At 37.4% G+C, this 23,797-nt stretch overlaps 1 protein-coding gene across 1 annotated transcript in view; it reads right to left on the reverse strand.

Annotated features, from left to right (window-relative positions):
- ATXN7 (ataxin 7) overlaps positions 1-23,795 on the reverse strand; it is a gene marked incomplete at its 5' end in the record, with an annotated part of 65,516 nt that extends 41,721 nt beyond the window's left edge. The window contains 3 exons of the mRNA XM_026075011.1: positions 582-686; positions 23,458-23,526; positions 23,768-23,795. Of these exons, the coding sequence (XP_025930796.1) occupies positions 582-686; positions 23,458-23,526; positions 23,768-23,795 (202 nt within the window). The remainder of the gene's footprint in view (positions 1-581; positions 687-23,457; positions 23,527-23,767) is intronic.
- Between the last annotated feature and the right edge of the window lie 2 nt (positions 23,796-23,797).

Consider the following 23,797-nt stretch of genomic DNA (forward strand, 5'->3'; position numbering starts at 1 on the left):
CTTCACGTTTTCTCAGTCCTCTATAAACACTGGCTAACACTAACCAACACAAGAGCTTCCTAGCATAGTTTATATACAAAATCATTTGACCATTAAAACAAATACAAATTGATACTTCTCAAAATAAATAAGCTTACTGCTCCTTTCGAAGTGTACTATGCTTGAAAACTGTTTGCCCTTTTACAACAAAATCTGTAAGTTCAGCTTTTAGCTCGAGTTCACAGCTCACGCTGCAACAGACCCTTATGTAAAAACAATCAGTATAAATATAAAATGAGAAGTGGAACACAAACACGCTACACAAACTGTCTCTGAAATACACYACATATATGCAAGTTCCCAATGGAATTGTACTGATGCAGGATTTCTGTAAGATATTAAAAAAAATCCAAAGAAATAAGATCTTTGCATAAATGCATTATGATATATATAAGATGATTAAACACAGGTTATGTTCTTTGACATTATTTCCAATATAATGATCTACACACCATCAATTWAAAAAAAAAAAAGAAAGAAATTGCCAGGCTTAATCCTGATTTAACCTCACCCTTAATTATTAAAAATAGTTAAGCACTTACCATAATGTGATTGAAATGCCTGTGGTTTTACGACCTGATTACAGTGGTTACACATCACCAAATAGAAATCATCATGAGCCGGGCAAAGACCAAATATTGGCATATCTAAAAACAAAAAGACAAAATGGCATATCTCTCAGCTGCTTACAATTATTAAAAACAGTTTAGTTAAAGAGCCATGATACTCATGTTGAATCATAATTTTAATACATATGTATAAAATTTGAAAATGAGAAAAAAAAAGAGCATATAATGCAACAGATAATTTTTTGCTGGAATATTACAAGAGCAAAAATCTTCCTTCAAAGATAAATGTAAAATAAGTGATTATTTGTAGAAGACATCTATTAGAAATCTGATTTAGGACTGATTACCCTATGCTAGATGCAAGAATGTAATAAAAAAGTGATTAACTTCAAATTACAAACACAACATAAGAGATGCTTTACGTAGTCTGAAAGGGGTTTGTATTTTATTCCACTCGTTAAATGAATTCTAAAATGAAGTTTATTTTCTATTTAAATTTTTAACCGTTTTAAATGCACAGTCGTTTACCAAGTGGTATTACATGCCTAATGGTTTTATTTGTTTAACAGTGCATTATATTCCAGCCATCTGCTGCCAAAGATCTGTGTAACAGCTATATAAGAGAAAGAGAGAGAGAAATAGAGAGATAACAGTATGTCAGAGCATGTGTGGATTTCAGAGATAACACACATACTTGCAGACTTTTACTAAAAAAAATTAGCTTCTGCAATGTTGTTTCTAAGAAAACCAGTTTTTAAGAGTACAATATAACAGTTAAAATGCTTGAGGAGTCAACGGATGCAGTAAATACAACATTTACTACACATCTTAAAGTTATATTGCATAATATAACTGAAAATGTTGTTCAGTCATTAAAAGATAAAAAACAGGAAACTGAAAAGATATAATAGTATATAAATTCATTATTGCCAAACTGTGAGGCTAAGGTATCCACAACACTATTTAAAGGTTTAAAACTGATATAAGAAAACTTATTTACTTAAAAGAATACTCAAGTAATAGATTTCTGTGTTAACAATAACTTAGATATTAAGTTAAATATATTTACCTCTCAATTAGAAYTGACCCAAGTTTTGTTTTATGTTTTGTTTTGTTTCTTAATTTGTTGATATGTACTTTTTCAACAAACAGCATGCTACATTTTACTTGAAACATAATTTTTGCTCATTAATAGAATATCAATTATGTATAAAATAATTTTTAAATAAATTGAGTAGACTATATCTTAGGAATGAATGTGATATAATCCAAGGTAAGCAATGGCACTGCATCTCTGTCATCGCTGAGAAACAAAGTCAAGTCAGTAGGCTTCTACCAGAAAAAAGAACATACCCACACAGAACAGCTTCCAGGACTAAGAGCTCCCTTTTATAATAAATATTTGCCTCAAAAAAAAAAAAATTAAGATTACTTTTCTTTTAAAAATAAGGTCTATCCCAGGTTTTCCAAAAAACCTTATTTATGCTACATTAGTATTAAATACAATATCCGTAATAATGGCTGCAACTAGCTTCTCTTATATAGACCAAAATATAATGATCAAGGACATGAGATGTGGCTGTGATAGATTAGAGCTATTACTTAAGTTGATGTGATAAATACTTATCTAAATCAGAGACACCTTTTTCAGCAATTGATTTTAGAGTAAATGAATAAATTTTAAACTGATTTGCACTTTATTAAGTAGTGAGCCTCGTTTTTGTACTTACGTTTTCAAAAGAGGTATTTTAAGACCTCAAGCATATATGTAACTTGCTGTAAACTAGGCAAGAACGAGCAGATATACCTTTAGGATAAAACAGCTAGGAATAATAAATATTTATTTTTCAATATCCACTTTCTGTGATTTAATAAGCTGGTTCAGAGGAAAAAAAAGGATGAACCGATACGTCACTGGCTAAGACTGCGTGACGGAGCTCTGGGGACACGTCCAGGTAACCAAGTCCCCCTACGGCAGCCAACACCCCACGGCTGCTTCCAGGCGACTCCTAACGCAGCAGGGTGAACGGGACGGTAACGGGGCGCAGGGCCTGCGGCTGACGCTGCCGACGGCACGTGCGCAGGCTGCTCCGCGCAGCGCCCAGCCGACCCAACCCCGCCGTAACCTCACCCGCGAACCCCTTCACACACCCGAACCTCTGGGGACTGCACAAAATCTAGGCTTTTAACCACTTTGTACAGAAGGCTGGGAAAAAAAAACCCTCTCTAACACAAGGAAAGCGTTGCCTACTTCTATTTATCTTGCGAGATAAAGCACTCCTTGACATTAGTTTGAGACATCACGTTCACTCTATTTAAGTGCTCTCTTACGAATATTTGCTGGAAATACAGAGCTGTGTTTTTAAGCTACAAGCGAAACAAATTCACAGAAACTGATGTAAACAAAAATGCTTTCCTATTCACGTTCCTAAGAAATCGGAATTTACCAAAGTCCTTTACACTGCAAAGTAAATCTTAAGAATTTTTTAAATCAGAACTGTAAGTGACAGAAAGCAATGCCACAATACTCTATTAAATAAACTCATAAAAACCACTCTGACTAAAAGTAAAACCAGTTGACACAGGAAAAAAAGGATTTGCTGCACACACAAATTCACAGCTGTGATCTCAAAGGAAGTCACACGCAAGAATCCAGCCAGATCACGCAGATCAGCCAAAATGAACCTCTAACCCTGGTACATCTGAATGTAACCAGGTAGTGAGCAGTGAAAGGTCAGAGTCCTAAATGCATCTCCTTTGTTTTCTTATAGGTGCTAAAGGAAACACTATTTTTCTACTACCAAAACACTTATTTAGAATAGATGCAATCAAATCCTTTTGTTACAGAGAGCTGGCAGGTCCCAAACAAGCCTGGAGCCTCCCGGTGCTGAGCACTGCATGAGCAGAACAGCCCCGGAGGGTGGCACACCAGGGACGAGTGGGCAGAAAGCAGTATTAATGCTACGACAGAAATCTGAATCTTAACTTTTAAAATGGGTTTGAAACTTTAAAGATTGTGATCCAATCAAGATCAGTAAAGATGACTGGAAAAGAGCTCAGAGTCAAACGCATGCTTCCCAAATCAGGAGTCGTAGTCTTAGGCAAGTAAACTCCCACGCATTTAATATGCTTTGATGTCACTCTATTCAAAAGCAGGTTTCAGGGAAATCTTATTTTTATTTCAATATTCTATTGGGGCAAATTCCTACGTGGAACTGTTATGAAAATGATGCAAATTATACCGTGTAAATATCAGGGAATATACTAAATAGTTTAACAAAATTTACATATGAAATATGTTCCAGAAGTGTAGGATAGAGATGCTCAATTTTTCTATCCCCCCCCCATACATTTATGGAAGTTCAGAAGTCTTGCAGTTGATATTCTAAAGTCTAATACTTTACACCTATTTCATTTAATGACATGCAAATTCTCTATTTAAAAGTCTAATGAAGTTTCTAGTATTTCACCAGTGTCATTTCAAATACACTGTTCCTCCGAGTTTAAAGATTTCCTTTTGAAATACTTAACTGTAAATGTAAAGCCCATGCCTTGCATGGAAGATCCTAGCAACCGTGATTCATATGTTCCTCTTTTCAAAGCCGGGCTAATTTAACTCCCTCCATCTGGGAATGTTTTTCAAGGTCAAGCCAAAAATTTAAACCAAGACCTCAAACTTTCTATTTATTCTTTTCATACACACAGTATTATCTGGTATCAATATACAAATGCTGTTATAGGAGCTGCTAGATATATTAATACTATTAACATAATCATAAAGAAAAACAGATATAATTTACCTCCATAATATTAAACCTTTGAACACTCTGACTTCCAGAATTCACTTCTCCTTTCAAAAGTAGCTCAGCTACATTGTATAAAAAAGAAAGTCAACTTTAAGTGATATATTCCTGTACTCTTCATCAAGAGGGGAATGAGTATGCGTCACAGATAATTCAGAGATATTTTAGCTGTACTGTTGGTTGAGTATGTAATAAGTACATTGTAAGGCAAATGCTTTATACTTGGGAAAGGCTCATACAACATATTTTCTAATAAAAAAGGAAAGAAAAAAAAAAAAAGGACAATCTGACATAGCTCACATCAAGTAACACGGAGCTGAGCATGTCTACTCAGAAAAACTTTCAAAAACTGAGCTGCCATCTCCTCTTCCGAGGGATGGAGAGGCATGTAAATCTTCCAGTAATTTCTTAGTATTTTTGCATTCTCTTTCAGCACAGTTACACGACAGAAATTCATGCTTGTGGACATTAAAAGCAATTGTCTGTGTACTCTTCACTCTGACTTAGCATTACAGACACAAGAACAGATAAAACGGGCTGAAAAGACGCAGTTAGATAAAAGGTTACCTGTCTGCATGTTATTGAGTCACTAGATTCTGTGATTACCTCAGCTGCTCTATGTTTTTCATTGGCTACTTTTTTGTCCCACAAATTTAATCCAATTTCCTATGAATCTAGATGTTCCTTTTTAGACTGGAACCACGGTCCAGTGCATCTATCCTAGCATCTAGTAAGGCAAACGTCCCTTCTAGAATTGCCATGGATGAAGTATCAGAAGAAAAGTAAGGTTAAAATTGTGTCTAAAATTACAAACTACAGGAAGACAGGGAAATGAGCCCTAATTCTGGCTGTTTTCAGAAACCCGAATGCAAGTTTCCTATTTTGCAGAAGTCTGCTCATCGTAATTGAAAAACCAAGATGAGAGTGAAAAAGTGAAAATGAGGAAGAGAAAGCAAAAGCTAAAAAGGAAAGAAATGAAAGGGCAAAGAACAAACTCTATCAGACGCATGGCAGAAGAACAGAAAACCTGATGAAAAAAAATGTGAGAAGAATACACAGAAGTACTGCATAAATATTTCTCAGAGGGTATATACCTGATACTCACTTCCTCCCTATCCATTCCCAGGGTAAACATTTGCTTATTAGGAATATTTTTAAAAGTCTGAGTCTAGTTTATCATAAATATATATGTATTAGTTGCAATTTAGTTTAATTTGACAACAGACATTTCACATGCTGATACCCGATGTGACCAGTAAATGTTTCGACTATCCAGACTCCCTACAGCACAGCATAAAATGCCTCAAGCACAACACCAACCTGATTATACTTCGGTAATAGTTTTAATCAACTATAGTCAATATTAGATGTTAATGGTGACACATGGAATGTGCTAGATTATTAACTTTACACTCACAACAGACATAATGCCCTATTTTATTTACAACCCCTCCAAAACAAAATTTATTTATCTTCTTACTGAGGCCTGATCTAAATCCACCCTGAAGTAAATGAACCAACTTTCACTGATTTACTAGGCTTTCCAGTAAGCCATCAGGGAACTGTTTTGGCGGTATTATACACAGAAATTTTAAATATGCACCATTACTTTGAAATGTTGCCAAATCTGCATGGCCTGAACTATTTACTTCATGGACCAGAACTTTTTAAATAGTGTGCACAAAAGCTATTTTGAATATGTTTCCTCCATACTAGTTTTGCTTTCTCTTCTTACTAGAACAGAATTGGCCTTCATCATGCTAAGGGAAAAATTAAGTGAGTACATCCTGTTTTAACTTGACTTAAATGGTAGACCTCTTCCTCCTAAGGCATGCTTTTATTAGATTTTTTCTTTAAGATAACATAACTCTACTAACATCTGAAAGAATGTCAAAACGGGGAGAAAAACCTGATCGTAAAATAACAACTTGTGGCAGCGCCAACTCAGACACAGGTGCGGTAGCTTAAAAATATTTGACATCTTGAAGGAAAAAAGTTATGGTGCCAATTCCTGCAGCTTGCCACAAGGCTTGTGACACTTGCCCTAGCTGCCGTCGGATCCTGTTACAGCACTGGAAGTATTTCTGTTGCTGTATGCTTTATGGTCGTGGAGGGCGTGAGCCTCAATTTCCTAATATCTGACAGCAAATAAAAACTCCCAAATTACTATTTTTAAAAGCTCATGATTTGGGGGAAGAGAGGCATGAGAAAGGAGAAGAAAGGAGACTAACTCAACATTTAGGAATATAAGAAAGAGCCTACGCCAAATAAGAGCGGATTTCAAAYAAAGTTGAGCTCAGTTGCAACTAGACTAATAGAGCTTATAGCCAGTCCAAAGAGGCAAAATTCTGCCAAGAAATCCGTACGATGGGAGTCCAGCCAGATCTATTGCTGACATTAGTTCTACACAAACAGTAATTTTCAGATGCAGAGATGATGTGAGATGTAAACCTTCTGGGACAGCAAGATTTCTACACAAGTAGTAGCCCAGAAGACCTAGCTCTGGATTATACTGCATGCACAAAAATAAACTGTAACGGCACAGTGAGGTATCTTAATTAAAGGTCCCATCAATTCTAAGTCAGCTATTCCCCTTTTCTAATTGATAGGACTGTTAACTGAGTTCACTTTTTTTAACCATCCCAAAACTTTTCATATACGAATACTTAATTTTCCGCAACTAAAATGTTATTTTCTAAGCAATATTTTTCCAAACTATTTTCCAGAAGCAGACCCAGCTGCTTATCATTCATGAACACGCATGTGTTTTTGTGTACTTATCAAAATGAATTTAAACTAYTGGCAAATTTTTTACCATGTACTATGCAAGATGATAATAAAAAAAGAATATTTCTGAACAGATACCTTGAACAAAGTAACTAAAATTGCATAATCTTCAAGGGCTTAATAACTAGTTTACGCAAGTCTTAAACCGAAATAAGAGATTCTAGTAAAATATACACATTTGAGTTTTGCTTGCAAATTTCCAAGTAAAGAACACTTACATATTAACAGAACACAAATATATATGATCCACATGTGCAAACACAAATTTGAGCTTGCAGAGTATGTCCATAATCAAACTGAACATAAAACTATCAAATTTACATGCATAAACTTTTTTTAAAAAGTCTATCCCACAAGGTTTGTACTCATGTTGACTCAGATCTGAAAGAAATTTACTTTTGAAACAAAATAAGGGAAAACAAATGGACATTCTCAGTCTCTACATTGCCAAAGTTAAAACCCAAAGTTGTTTCATTTAGGCACTACTGCTGTCAGAGTATTTTCTGCAAGATTACCCATCTTTGACAGTTCTTGCTAACTTCTCTGTATATTCTTATGTAGTTTATATTTTTTGCTCATGCTGCTTTTTAAAAGTCCAACTAGTTGAGGAGCTATTTGAAAGGTGTAGCTCTGCCTGGGTTCAAAATATAACTGTACTGTTTCACATGTTTTACTGCATTTTCTGCTATGACAAATATAGCAATTACACATCCTTGTATTAAAATCCTAAGAACACCCAGAACTCAAAGCTTTAGCTCAGAGAAATGACTTTCAATTCAAGACCAAAAACCACAATCCAGTTTAACTATGCACAGTAGTTGGATTACCGGATTTGATCAGTGTCACAGATCTTTATTAATATTACAATGCTTTATCATTAAAAGCACAGTCCTCTCTCTTCAGCCTGTTTGTAGAAGTCGAGACAGTCTATTCTTTCACTGGAATACAAATAGTTCTGTGAGGATCAATTAATGTAAAAGTTTTTATTTTGCTTTCCCAAATTTAAGACGGAGTTTTGCATAGCAAAACTCGAAAGGGTAAAAGACTACCTACCTTATAACACTTGTGTTTTCCGTGTATTCAATCATGTTGCATTGCCAGAACTCCACCACCCAGACCATTCCCTCCAACACCCCCTCCGGCAAAAAGAAGGTTTGCCACATACTGCGGGAAGTAAAACTCCTCCGCGGATAACCGAATAGCAAATCCAAACACCAGTCCTTTTCCAAGGTTACGAACACACGATCACCACAATCCTCCCCGTAGTTTTTTTTTTTTTTTCTCCTTCCCCCTCTGAGGATGCAGAATGCAACACTGACAATTGTTACATCTCTTGTTCTCCAAAATTTAACAGTCTTGGGAAATTTTTACGTCCTGCCTGCTGACAAAATCAGAGCAGCATATACCAAAGAGAAGTGTGTCAGACACACGGGCACCTGCAGCCTAGAGCGCAGCTGCGAGGTCTAATTTTAGGCTCCTAAGATTTGAATGTTTCTGTAATTATATATAAAAAACACATTATAGCAGACATCTACTAGGTATTTAGTTAAATTCTTTGTACGTGCATTCAGCTACACACAATTACTCTTGTAACAATTTTAACACAAAGCACGTGCCAAACTGTTCATTCAAAACTTCAGAACTAATAAACAGTTTTTCTAAGTTTATTATATGGAATAATCCAAAACTTCAGTGAGCAAGTTTACAAAAGATTGTCTTTAGAAAGACTGATTAATAAATGCCTTAGTAAAGCACAACTAGCATATTTAAAGCTTTTYAGCAGATGGAAAAGTCTCCCTCCACACACTGTATTCTGTTACATTAGGTTTTTCATCAGCAATTTGAATGAAGTCAGTCAGCTGCAAAAACTGTTCCCATTTACTCACTAATTAGTTTTCAGAGTTGAAGATATTTTAAATTTCTCCAGCCAATTTGTATGATTAATATTACATAAATGCTGAATATATAATTTGTCATCACTTTTCATGTAACGAATCTTCATTCCAACTCATACATGCGTAACATGCATAACATGCATTTAGGTAACATACTTAACTTTTAGGCATCGTGTCACCACTATATTCAGGGAAGTTGACAAATTTTTATTTATGATTTTGCCATAAAAAAGGTACATACTTAATCCTAAAATAACTAAGAAGCCCAACAGTAACAAAAATTAAACAGAATTCATGAAATAGAAGACTTCAGATTTACCTGGTGATACTAAAATCAGGGCTAATTTTTTATGAAAGGGCACAAAGAAACAGCTCAGTTATTATGCAGAAAAACATGGTCTATTAAGTGGAAAAAAAGTTCTGGTCAAGCAGTTAGTCACAGACATAGCCCCAATTAAAGAGCATATTTTAAACCGTATCTTAAATCTTATACTTCAAAGAGTGCTACTATTATTAATTGTAACATCAACAGTTATTGTACTTCTCTCCTATTTTATATACAGTACATGTGTACTTTGTAGCAGCTGTACTTTGGTAGTAGGAAAAAGGAAATTTGTTTTATTTAAATCTAAACTTAAAAGTTTACATAAAAGTGCTCACTGCCGCAGAAGCATTTTGATACATTACGACTGCAAATTGTGAATGTGTTTCAAGCTCATCGCCCTCTCCTTTCTCTTATCTTGGCGTGCTTTTGAGGAAAAGTTTTGGCATGTGTGTTTCAATAAAGGTATTTACAATCTTTCCCCATGTAACTGTCCACATCACATCAAAGCAATGTAATTAGGTGCTGGCTGTATCTTGGCACTTAGTAACCGAGAAAGTAGAGCGGCAATAATTATTCACTTATAGCTTCACACATTTTCTTACTAACTGAGAACTGAAAGAATACAATGTAACCATGACAATATCTTTTTTGATGGGAAAATAACAACAAAACATATTGTAATATAAAAAAGTAAAAAAAAAAGAAGAAATAGCAGAGTCAATTTAATTGTTAACAAGATAAACTTTTTCAAACAAGTAAAAAATAAGGACTAGAGATAGTCACATATCTTTTGCATGATGGCATTATTACAACGTACGTATTAAAAAAATCATCAATTACCACATTCTTTCCCTGCTACATGGTACATACATAGAGCTAGACTTTGTACCTAACTGTTCAAGGCTGCATCCCTGCTGAACAGGGACCCAACTCGTGTGATAGCACCAGGACGTTATTCTTTAGTTGTGCAAAGACAGTGTATCTTTGTACAAAGAATACTGTACGCACATTTTACATCATGCACCTGATACCTGAGGCAGCAAATACAAAAAAAAAAAAAAAAAAAAAGTATTAAGGAAAATGCTACAGATGACCTGTCAACTGAATTCTAATTCAGCATTTTCTTTTATTAGGCAATCTAATTGCCTAAAACTACCCCACCCCTGCCACTCCCACTCTCCCTGTACTTGAACATCCACTTCAAAAATAAAACAAGACTGTTTCAATGACGTCTAATACGGCTCTAAGAAAACAGACACTTGTTAATTTTCAAATATCAACTTATATGTCTCCATCCCTCTTAATCTGGCAAGCACTATTAATTTTTCCATTAAAATTCCTTTTGCTTTACACATTTACTGACAGTTAATTTGATACAATAGGATACAAAAAAAATGCAAGTTGCACAGCAACAGGCATGTAAATGTCCTCTAGCCAAAAAACCGCAACAGTACTGTGATATTTAGTAAGATTAAAAGATACAGTGGAAAAATATTTTTGCTGTCATAATACATTAAAAGAGCTTACCCTCTCATTTTATACTTCAACACACATGTAGTGACACTTAATTTTAATTTCAGCATTTAAAAAGGATTTTAAACTTAGAAATTGCATACCTCTAGACAAATGATGACTGAATATTTCAATAACCTAGTTAAGGAACTGGTAAGCCACCAATCTTTCTTCATATTTCAGCACATACAGAGYTACAGTCATCAGAACTTCCTTTCCAAGAGGGAATCTCTCCATTTAGAAGTGTTAAGCTTTAAATTAGCACTAATTGTCCTTTGACACACAGTTATATTTTCCAAACATCAACTGAATAGGTAAATATTGAAGCAAATCAAGCTACCTGTTCACAGTGCAAGGTCGATAATTATACTGCAGATTGTTTGTGATCTAACACTAATGCAGTTCAGACTAAAAGCTCTTCATCCAAGTGAAAATTGTTATGGAATTTCAAATTTTCTAAAAAAGAAATTTAGTTGTTGCCTTTGCATGTCTTCTACCTCTTACAATGAGCCCCTCAGTAGCCTCATTTCAATATATATTTCTTCACTGTTCAGAGTGCTCCTACTTATTTTAGGAGACCAACTTTACAAAATTTTCAGAATTGCATCTCCAAAGGTTATATATATAGAATACATGGTACCCATTACAGAAGAAAAAAAGACTTTGAAAAGACTGGGTGAGCAAATCTGCACCAGCTACTATCCTTCCATTTCTGGCACTAGCTCTCTGCTACTGAAATCACCCACTTCACTCTTAAAAGGGAAAAGGCTGGAAAGATGGCAACTTTTAATATTTTTAGATTTAAATGCATTCAAAAATAAAAATAACTTAGATTGTATTGTAATTGCAGAAGATCTGAAGGGGCTGACATGTTTTAAAGTAATTTTTCTGCTCTTTCTTGGTCTGAGTCTCTATACATAACCAGAACATTAGCCCACCTGCAATGTGCCTAGATAGTAATACCTATAGCAAAACAAAACAAAAGGAAAGAAGAATATGTTCAGACTACATGAAATACTGATTTTGTTGGTTTGGTCTAACTCGCGCTTTTGACAGATACTTCCAAGAATACTTCTCCCCTCTGGTCCCACTGCAGCTAACAGATGAGTAAGCTTCCTCACCAGTACTCTAGTCCTCTAGTCACACCTGGAAAGGTATATGGATACACAGGAATGTATCCGAATACACAAGAAAAAAAAATAAACTTTTCTCCCTTTTGTAGGTCAGCTTTAAGAGCAAGCAAAACGCTCTACTATTGTAACAATGCACTGAATTGGGCACAAAATTTACATTTTTAGACATCTCACATGAAAAAAGGACATAAGAATAAACCCGATTACGCAAGCAGCAAGACTGAGAAAGACATCTTTACGCCGATATAAGAAGATTAGACACCTTCGGTATAGGACTCTGCAAGAAGATACAGGCAAGCAGAGCCCTGCAGCCCACAGAGAAGCCCACAGAACTCAAGCGGTGGCCCAGGTGCATCGCGGCCCCCATCTGCAACGGGGACGTTACAGAGGACATGTGGAGTAGTTATTTAAAAAAAGAACTGCAAAAATATTTAAGAGTACTGGTTAGCTGCCCCTAGATTACACAGTAAGACAACAGTAAATAAGATTCAAAATATAGTGTAAAATTGAAAGGTAAACAGGATTCTTTGATATTATAACGAATGTGCAGAGTTTACCACCCTTCAGTACACTGAAAACGAACAGCACATGCACCTTTCTGCAGAAGACGAACGATAACTACTGCAAACATATCTAGGATAACAAAACCTCGGTTTGCAACTGAAGTGGATTCCTTGCCAGACGCAGCAGCCGCATGCGCCCGAGCCTCAGGAGCGAGGCCGAGGTCTCCAGCTCGCGCCCGCCCGCAGGCTGCGGCGGTGCCTCCTCTCGGGGCAGGCAGGGAGCCAGGGCCAGTGCTGCCGAACCCGTTCGGCCAGTCTTCCCAACGCTGCCCCACAACGCACCGCTCGCTGCTTGGAAGTTACTCAAAAGCTTTTGCTTCCAGCAACAGCGCAGAGCACTCGGGGGAAGATGCCAAAGGAGACCGAGAAAGCGCACCGGCTGGCCGCCGTAACAGCACGGAGGCCCCAAGACGCTCCTGTCAAAGGTAGCGCTGCCAGCCTGAATCGCTGCGACGACAAGTGGCACGGCGCTTCCCCGGGGTCCTGTCTCCCAATGCTATCCACAGCGGTGCAAGAAAAATCTGAGGGTGTTTTAATAATGCCTTTAAATGATTAATAAAACTTGTGATCGTGCACCTTACCATCACGTCTCCACACTTTACCCCAACAATGCTTTTGGTCCGCGGGCCTCTGCGCAACACCAGTGATCTGCCACCCTTTGGGTGGTGTCAGCGGGGTGGCAGAGGACCAAACTGTTGCGGGGAGGGCACCTTTCCATGCCAAGAAGCTGTAAACAAGCCTCAGATGAGACACACCGACGATGTACTGTGAAGATTTTACTTGCTTCTCCTGTGCTCTACCTACTCCGTGGATAAAAATAGCATTCTTATCTCCAAGGCTATCAAGCCATCACTTCAGATCATTAGGTTCAGACTGTAAGAACAACCGAAGAGACTTGCAAAGGACACAGCGGTCTGTGCCTCAACGCTTTGGAACATAAAGTGATACTCATGTACAATCAGAAGGAAGCTTCCCAGCCAGAGCCGTGTGCGTTTCGGGCTTCTCCTTCTCCAAATACCCCTTTCAAGTAGCAGTGCTGCACTAGCCAGACAGCAGGCCAAGGCAGTTGGCTACTGAGGCACCTTCTACAGAAGGAACACCAGATAAGGAGAGGGCTCTACCTAGCTGACGTATAAGACATTATCAAAATGGTATCAGGTATAGTTTAGATATCAACATTTCCCCCACAGTCCTGTAGCACAATTGGTAATAAGTTCCTCCTCAATAATTTAGCCAAAAAAAAAAAAAGTATTTAGGACAAAAATTTGCAGTGTATTATATAAGCATGGATTACACTAGGTTGGGTAGGCAAGACAGACATACTGAATTTGGCTCAAAACTTCTCTATAAATTTTGAGCTCTCCTATGGAATAGAAGCTCCTTAAGAAGGATGATTTCTAGACGGGCTGCTCTGGGTAAGCACAGCTTGCACAGAAATGAAACATGAAATTGCTTTCTGAAATTCACCTTGAAAGTACTTTCATGAAGTAAACACAACCTATCAGGAAATTCATTTAAGCCCTTCCTCTCAAATTATCCATTTAGTACCAGTGAGAACAGGATGACTTCAATCTCTCTCAATAGAGAGGAACATATGCTTTCAAACACAGATTTTACATTTTAAAAAACAAATTAGCTAAAGGAAACATCTGAAAAAAATGCCAAAATTATATTCCTTATACAGAATTCATTGCAATATTTTATTTCTCGGATCACGATACAACACATAAAAGTCCAGCAAAGCCTTCTAGTTGCAAGAGGCAAGCAAACCGCTTTAATGCACTTCRAGAGTCATCTTAATTGAGCAGGAATGAAACAGAGTAAATAAACATTTTCCTTTTGGTATCATTTGCAACAGCCCTGCTATAAAAGATAAATACAAATGATACTATGACCCTTCCTCAACAGGGTAAGCTAGATTCAAATGTTAGTCTCTCCAATTCAGAAAGTTACTGTGAACTGCCTAGGGAATTTCAGTCAAAGAAACTTTATTTCTGTTAGCTACTTTTCTGATACAGCATCATAATTACTGCAAATAAAAAATAATAATACTGGCCAATACTTTAAATAATGTAAACTAATTCTTCCATGCTGTTTATTTTGCACAATATATTTATATTGCAACCGATCCTGATTCATACTAGAGTTACTTACTGATATAACATCTCTCACACTCTTAAAGATAACAAAGATCTACTATACTGTAAAATCATGTAGGTGGTCATGGAAAATCAGATTAGATTCACTCTGAAAAGATACATAATCAATTATGGCCCAGCGAATTCTGAGAGTCCCAAACAAAATCATGCTGGAAAATTTAATTTTTTCTTTAAACCACCATCAACCTGCTTCAGAAAACAACTTTAAAGTTGCAATGCAACCATTATTTCACAGGTATTTCATTCAGCAGAGATGGAGGGGCTGCTTAACCTGCCATTGCTGGGGAGAGGAAAAAAAAAAAAAACAATAATGGAACCACACCCTAAGTGTATATTGATATAGATTTTGTTACTGTATTTTAACCTGAAACAATAGCTCAAGGGTGTCATTTAGGCTACATACACCTTGTCAAAGTAATGGCTAGAATATCTAGGGATTAACAATTAAAATGTTTGCATAGCCAAGTATTTCTCTGCTGGTTGTTTGATCACAGAGTTCTGCTGAACGCGGCTGTCGTACGAACCCCAACTGCGCTGCCTGTGGCGCCCAGGGACCCGGTCCYGGGTACTCGCTCAAGTTACAAGCAAAACTCTTGTTGACTTCAGTGGCTCACGACAAGACCTCACATCCCCAGATACCACTTCACAAACTGGCAGAACTCCAACTTTCCCGCTGACAACATCTACGACGTAGTTTATGCAGTCAAAAAAAAAAAAAAAAAACCAACAAAAAACCCCCGCACACACCTCAAACTGAATCTACGAAGGGCAAAATAAAATGCTAAGGAAAGATGTAGGGTTTCCTGTGTATTAAGTGTATTATTTACTTTTCTAATTTAGCTCATTAAAGCTTCTAATCTTCATTTTAATGAAGGCTGATACAGGGTTCCTAGTCAACCATACCAGAGTGAAGGAGTCCAACAAATTTTCTTACAWAAAAAACTGTGTGAGCTCTAGGTTTAAGGAAAAAAAAAAAAAGCACACAACACGGACTTACAACATCAAAGCTGCTACCTACTGGACTTTTGCTGTTTTGTGTACATTTTTTAGAGGGCACTTTAAAAAAATTTGCATTTCCTATTACACTACAGTAATACAGTTACAATACAGACACAGTTGGTGAGAGGTGCAAGTAAAATCCTGCTCATCCGCAGAAAAGCAGACCAAGAGCACTGCCTAAGTGTTCTGACTTCCTTCTTGCCAGAAGAGGAGGGAGGCATAACGGCATAACGAATTATCCTGTTCACCTTTTGTCATCGATGGAGTTTGTCTAAGGGCCATGCTGAAGCTACCGAGAACTGAAACCAGGGTGGGGGGAGGGAGGCTTTTAAAAGCGCTTGTAACTAAATGATCTTTCTCATGAGAAAACAGGTTACCACAAAATCGCTTACTCCACAAAGGCTGACAAGCAGAATTTACGCACAAATAATAGAGCATTTCTAATCCACTTGAGCCAATAACCTAAAATACTTCCATCAAAGCGACCATTCCACAGCCAAGGATCACAGCTCTACGCGATGGTGGGGCAGAGGCTTGCCCAAAAGCCAACGAGGTCATTCCCGGTAGCACCCGGGGTCATCTGGCTTACAACGAGAAGCAGTTTGAGAACCACCGCACTAAACACCACTGTCAATCCTGGCTCACAACACAATGCAACCTGCCCCAGCACAGGTAACTTTTGGCTGTACCAAGCCTTAAACAACAGGTACATCGATTACAGTAACTTCCGTTGCCTCCCATGCCAACTGCTTTTACATTCATGCCGCTGTTCTCCACTTTACTTCGAATTCCCTTCTCCAGATTCTTCATTAAATGGGAAGAGAAGTAATTTTTAGCATCTCATAGACTATTTAGAATATGAAATTACAACTCAAATGTTGTCATGATTTGTAAAAGATGACATCTTTTCTGTCTAGTAAGTCATAAGAGCTCACGTGTAACTCCAGCCGGCGTTCAGCCATTATAGCCATAGGGCAGGCATGGTCAGAAAAGGCACCAGAAAAGGATTCTGGGCATCTGCCTTTTTAGATCCACTGCAAAGAAAGAAACCGCTTTTAAAATAGTTACCATATAGAATGTAATCTACATCCTCTTAACCCAATTTAAAAGTACCCTTCACTAAGCCTTTTTGTCTTTTCCTGCTCTACTTAGGTATTATTAACCGTTGTGTGAAAACCATATTTCAGTACAATACTCATTGTATCGTTCTTCTCTTGTTGTATGCAACAGAAACTACAGGAAAAAAAAAAATCAACACTTATCAAGCACTATCTAGACATCACCTCTTCTGCACAGGGATAACCTAGCTAATCACACATACCACTTTAAGAACTGTTAGATAACAGTGAATTCTTGGCTGTTATGTATGTGTACAGACAAGTTTTGGGGGTTTTTTTATTCTTGTTTCCTCGCATATTATCAGCTAGATTGAGGTAGCTCTGTAGCTGCAGTTGCAGTGAGAGTGCTCAATGCCTTGCAATATCAGACTAATACTATGGTAATATCCAAAACCTGCAAAGTATCTTTAAAACATAAAAGCTGACACAGTTCTAACTTGCAGTCTAACATCACAATATTCTATTTATAACATGTGACTCATCTTGCCAGAAATAATTAAATATTGTAAACAGAACTTAGATTTAAGTGAAAAATAACATGAAGAAAAAAACCAAGTGCCAGTCACTGCAAATAATCTCAAAAGTAGCATCCTTTCAAATTCCATGTTTTTCAAATTATTTCATAAAATCTCTACAATTTTCTTAGGCAATTCAACGCACTTTCAAAATCTCCTTGTAACTGTTTTATGATAACCAGTCCACAAATCCTTAAAACATTTTGTGTAAATAGCCAATTAATATGCAATGAAATGATGAGGAGTTTTATCTAATTATATACTGAGAACAGCTATGCAGAGTGTCAAAAAAGAAGTGTGGCACTTCACGTTGCTACTTTAAAATATTTATTTCAATCTATTAAAAATTCTTACAGTGTATTTGCAGGCAGTCAAGGACTATAGAGCCCTCTAAGCCTCTTTGACATGATTTAACACAACAAAAATCAACTCAGTTGAGCACCTCCACAGGCTGAATAAAAACAAATTTAAATTTGAAATAAGATGCTGTCTCTTACTTGTAAATACAACTTAATATTGCAACAAAAGTTTCACCAATGCTTTAATTATTTATTAAACCTGCTACTAGGAAAATTCTAGAGCTTTGTGTTTATGTGACGATGGTTGTTGTGAGGCCTCCCGGTCCTGCAGACCAGTGCTCAACCCTTTCTAGCACGGGCTTTAAGAAGAACAGAGTTCATTGCATAGCACAGCACTGGCAGCTTCCATTAATAACAATATACTTTGATATAATCAAACCTCAAAGCTTCTGCTGAGTGCCTTAGAGGTTCAAGGAGGGGTTTTTTTTTTGCTTTGTTTTGCTTTTTAGGACATATTAACTGTCTAAGACCAGAAGTTCAACTGCTACTGGGTGTCAAGATACTGAATAGAATTTGTTCCTATCTGTTCATATGATAGATCCTCAGATAAGAAAGTCTTCAAGAGTGCTTTCTGAAGCTGCCTAATATGCAGCTGAAGATAAGACCTAGCAAAAAATGGCTATTTGCATTTGAAAAAAAACAAAAAATTCAACACTTGCTTTATTAAGAACACTACAGTCTAAACACTGTAACGCTGTCACCAACCATGCTGCAAGACCATACAGCCAGCATCAGTTCTGATCTGCAATACCCCCAAGCATATCAAGTGCATCAGGAAACACAGCTGAACTAACCTCAACCTCAGACAAGGCACTTGGCTCCTCTGCATCTCCCTGCACAACTGCTGAGTGGACCTTCTCAACCAAAATAGCTCAGTCGCGCACACAGAGAAATCAGAGACTTCCTTGGGATTCTGCTAAGCACCGAGTACAAACAGCTAAAACAAATCCGCTGGCACATGCTGTGCATGGCTGCACAGATGCCATAAAGGTGGCAAAGACCTCTTCTGAGCCATGACATAAGAGTTCAACAATGTTTTAATGACACAGTTCAGCTCAAGACCCGGGTTACAAATGCTCCATCCTTCTTTTATACTTGGTTGCTGGTCGTCTATAAACTGAGATGACCAATAATAGTGAAGCACTTGAAGAAGGTGGCACCAAGGGATCCCCCTCTCAAAGGGCATAAAAAGAATAGGGTTATATATGTGTAACCGAAGGAAGAGGATGCTCAAGTGTCAGTAAAGATATCCCAAGATTTCAGCACGCCCTGAATATGTTATCAAAAACACAAACACGCAAACAATTTTAAATTGTCTAACTAAATCACTCCTCTCTTCCCCAGTTTTATTTTCTATTCCAAGATGCTATAGTTCCCTTAGCTTTTTTTTTTTTTTTAATCATTGCACATATTTGAGAATTATTTTATGAGTCAATATAATAATCGGGCAGACTTTTTCCCCCAATCGCTTTAATAGGTTTTCAAATATTAACAAGTATTACTGCAAAGGTAATGATAACATCTCAGCTAAGAGCAAATATGTTATTTCTTTCTCTATCTCTCTAATACAGTTTTGTTAGGGATTTGGGGACTTAAAACAATATACGGAGTAGCTGGTGGCAACAAGAATTTTAGCATGGGGAGCATTGGTTTGGAGTTTCTTGGGGATGTGGGAGGGCTACGTCCCCAGTCCTGGGGACTAGCCTTAGGCCTCTTATTATTTTTACTCCAAGCTTCTCTAAACATCTGTAGACTGAAACAAGCCAGCCTGTCATCAGATTCTGCAAGACACAAGTTCATTCTGTTGAAGCCTGTCAAAGTTAGCAGGATTGAAATCTACGCTTATAAACACAGTTCTGTTTACAGAGCATCTACACAAATATAATGGCCTAGAAACGTACATTTTTTAAAGCAAACTGGAATTCTAGAGAAGTTGATGAGCATCTCCTGAAAACAATCTTGTTTGCAAAAGGTAACAAAGTTTTCAAGCGCTGATTACAACAAACTTTGATCTTAAGAATCATTTACTTTGAACAAAAAAAGTATCACATACTATAGATGCATCAACATCCTTTGGAGATCTAGTGCATCTGTAAGATGAACTGAGTATATATGAATACGTGGACTGTATTTAATGCAACATGTTCCTGACACACAGACAAGTTTGAAAGATGCACTACAGCAAAGTTTCATTTTAAAATATTAGAAAAATGAATGAAGGGGGCTAGATTTTCTGCCTTACTGTTCTGGAATGCATTTACAGAATATAATGAAACATGCTACAGTTTCTTCATTGCAGATAAAAAAAACTACATTGCAGCAGAATCAAACCTTTGGTTGATTTATGAATAGTAGGTAATTAAATGACTGGATGAACTAGAACAGATTCTATCATATGAACTACATATGAAAATAACTCAAGTACAATTGCTTCTAACATGGTCTTCCACTGATAGCAGTTTGACACAAAAAGACTTCAGTGTTTAAAGACAAAGAAAATTTTAAAGAAAACTTTAAAATTAAATTTCCCCATGTTGAAGGATGTCCATTTTTCATTCCCATATGCCAGGGATTTTTCACACCGGAAGCAAGCCAAGTACCTCAGGCCCATACCATTTTCCTGCAGTTCGAATTTCTACACCAAAGCTCAGCACAGACTGTTAGTGACTTAAAAAGCAACACATAGGAAAGCATCCACTGAGTTTCTCACTTTGGTGAAGGTCTTCGAGGATCTCAGCAGGAATGGATATTGTGGATTACCACAGTAGAAAATGCAGTAAGGCAGTGAAAAACAAAAGGGGAAGTACAACGAGAGACAAATGCTGGGAGCCCGAGAAGCCCAAATGCAATTTCTCTTTCTTACTTCAGTGTGAGCTTGGGTATATCAGGTAGGGTTAAATACAGAAAAAACATTTGCGAGTACAAACTAATTTTAGTTTCTTGATCCCTTCACGGAACTAGCGTCTCTGACTTAGGCCTCGTCAGGGTCCACAACAACCAGGGTGCCAAGAGAGAAGCTGCCTGATTAGCAAATAGGAAATGCCAGTTACAAAGGCGTGTCTGAAATCCTGCCTCTCCTCAAAGCTTACAAACATTCTCCTGGAATTACTTATTATGTCCTTTTTTCCTTTAAGGAGACTACCAGGCGTCATTCTTTTCCTTTAAAACATAACGAAAGGAGAAGCTGGTAATGCTAACCCTCTTTTTAATAAAGCGCTATCGGAGTGAGAACAGTCGCTCTAAATTCAGTAGATGCAGACTCTAATACCTTAAAGGCTGAAATTCATCTTTCACCATCAGAAAGACTGATGCTGAAGCTATTCCCATGAGAAGGCTCGGAGCACAGAAAGAGTATTTGGAAAAGGAAGCACCTATAACCTAATGGGTACACAGGCTGGTGGGAGCCTGACCTAAAAGGTGTCAACTGTTAAATAAAAAGAACAATTTCTGGACTTAACCCAATTCTCACAAGTGGACTGTAACATTATGTTCACTACTTCTCCCCCTCTCCAGGCCATGAATATTTAATACTTTTATGCAAACTGGAAGAGTTAAAATACAAGGTTAACTTAGCCCAAATAACCTTGAAATCCTTTTATGAAGCTTGGGAGTTGAGTTAGAGAGGTCCAGCTGTAGAGGAAGAACTGTTTTATACAATGAGCTGGGTAGTTCACCATATTTAAAATGCTGTATGATATTATGACAAAAATCTTGAGAGTAGAATTGATTTGGCAGAGTTTATAATTTTGTTCCCTATTTTCTGTATTAAGATCCACTGTCTATAGAGTCCAATTATTCGTTAAATGTTTGCTCCTCAATTTTGAATGCAAAATTCTTCCTGGACAAAAGGATCAGTTACAGTGCTAAGTGTTATTTGACGACATTATATATATGTTTATATATATGCTGGTATGTTTTTCTGCTCACCTGGTTTTTTAAGCACAAACTTTATCAGGACTGCTTTTTCTTTTGCCTTTATTTTGTATTCAGTAGTTCCTTATAGACCAACTATAGATGTATGTTAAGTTAGTGTCTGATTCAAATGTTGTATTGCAACCAAAATAAATAGACTTTTGGAACCCTGACAGAGCTACTAGGTTTCAGTTTTAATTCTCAAAGTGTTTAATGAATTTCCTTCAGATAGGTCCTAATCCTACAAATCATTCACATGGCTGGAGTCAGTAGAGAAAAACAGTGTCTCAGTGGTCAGTCTATGCAGAAACAGTTTCCTGATCCATCTCCAGTGAAAAAAAGATTATTCTTCACCCTGCCAGATAATCTTTAAAATCTAGAAGCCTTAGATGGTTGCATTTTAAGAGTTAGGAATAAAAAAGAACATGTTTGAAAATCCTTATTAGCAAAATCTTTACCAGGATAACTCGTATACTTTCTGATGTCTCCATAGCACAATAGTTTTGTCACTGTTACAAACGCTGTTTTAACATTCGAATGACTTGTCTATTTAGAAAAAATAAATAAAATATCTAACACAAATATTAGATTTAGACCAGACAATAATATAATAAAGTGATTTTTAAAATGCCTAAGAACTTGTATATACACTTAGAACACAGCAAAACAGCACAAGCCTTTCTGAACACCACAGCACAGCATTCCACTGCATCTCTCTTACAGGTCAGCGACTACTGATTCTGGCCCTAGAAACTGATTTTTTTTAGTATTCTAGCAATATTAGGAACCCTACAATAAATATACATTTTGATCCAGCCTCAAAATAGATCAGTGCTTCCCAGTCTTACTAGTCCATGTCAACTTGCTTTAATTTGCATTTGCTGTTTCTAGCTCACAAGTAGAGAAGTGCTGAATCAGATCATCTCCTAGGGTCCCTGGCAAGCCCTGTTTTCCGCCATCGTAAACAAAGTTTACGAACTCTGTCTTCCATTTCTAACAGTATCATATAAATGATTCTGATCTAACTGATCTAGTATTTAAAACTATGAGGACTATTCTATGGTATACTTCTCAATAAGTCTGATAGAGCCGAACTGATATCAATGCTATTAAGAAAGTTTTAGAACACTTCTCTGCTATAAAACAGCCATTGAATTGGAAGGGGAAAAAAAAAAAAAAAAAGACTAGACTCATTGCTGTTTTCTCCACTCCACATTACAAAGTTACCAATAATTTGTAGGTTTCACCCACTGTTTGGCTACAACTTCAAGCAGCATTTTTGCTTTTGAAAAAGAACAGGGCTGTCTTAACGTGCTTTTGCTAATCACAGGTGAAAGGTCACTCTCATTTAGCGGTACACTCAGAAATAAACACAACACGCTGACATGACAGAGAAACGGAGATCAGTGTTCAAATACTGATGCAGATCATATTAGGAACCAAACTATCTGAGTTCAAGAGAAGATGTTATTGGTGCTGGTCACACTGACAGCTGCCTTCAGACTATTTAGGGCAAATGAACTATCCAGCTAGAAACACTGTAAAGGCAGTTCAGTAAGTAACCTATGTTTAATACTGCAGTTTTGATTAGATATTAATTTAATAATAGTGCTGATAACATCACTCACTGACAGGCCGCAAGTCCCAAATCCAAAATGACGGGGTTGAAGATAAGTTTCTTCTCTCTTTCCCGTAAGCGTCCTCTAGTAACTACTTACAAGTAGGAAAACTTCTCCACGCACTTTTCTTCGAGAACGAATCGCACTCACCTTCTCGGCAAAGTCGCATCGCTTCTCGGTTTTTCCCGTATTCCTTGAAACTTTCTTCTAAAGCTGTTCCTAAATAATAAATAACAATAAAAAGAAAAAGCAACAAGATCTCAGTCCATACAGAAACTGCACTGCAGAGCCGACCCCTCCGCGCTGCCGATCGGCGACCCGCTCCCCTATTTAAGCGAAACCAGCGCACCGGCCGTGCGCGCCCGCCGCCGCGGCGAGAGCGGCGCAGCTTGGAAGGAGCAAACGGCCGGTCCGCACCTGCGGCCCCGCGGGCGGCTGTCACGGGCGGGCGATGCCTCACCTGGGGCCGAAACTTCGCCGGCAGCAGCCG

Source organism: Apteryx rowi, unplaced genomic scaffold (assembly GCF_003343035.1).
Source record: "Apteryx rowi isolate R43461 unplaced genomic scaffold, aptRow1 scaffold_4, whole genome shotgun sequence".
Lineage (NCBI taxonomy): Eukaryota > Metazoa > Chordata > Aves > Apterygiformes > Apterygidae > Apteryx > Apteryx rowi.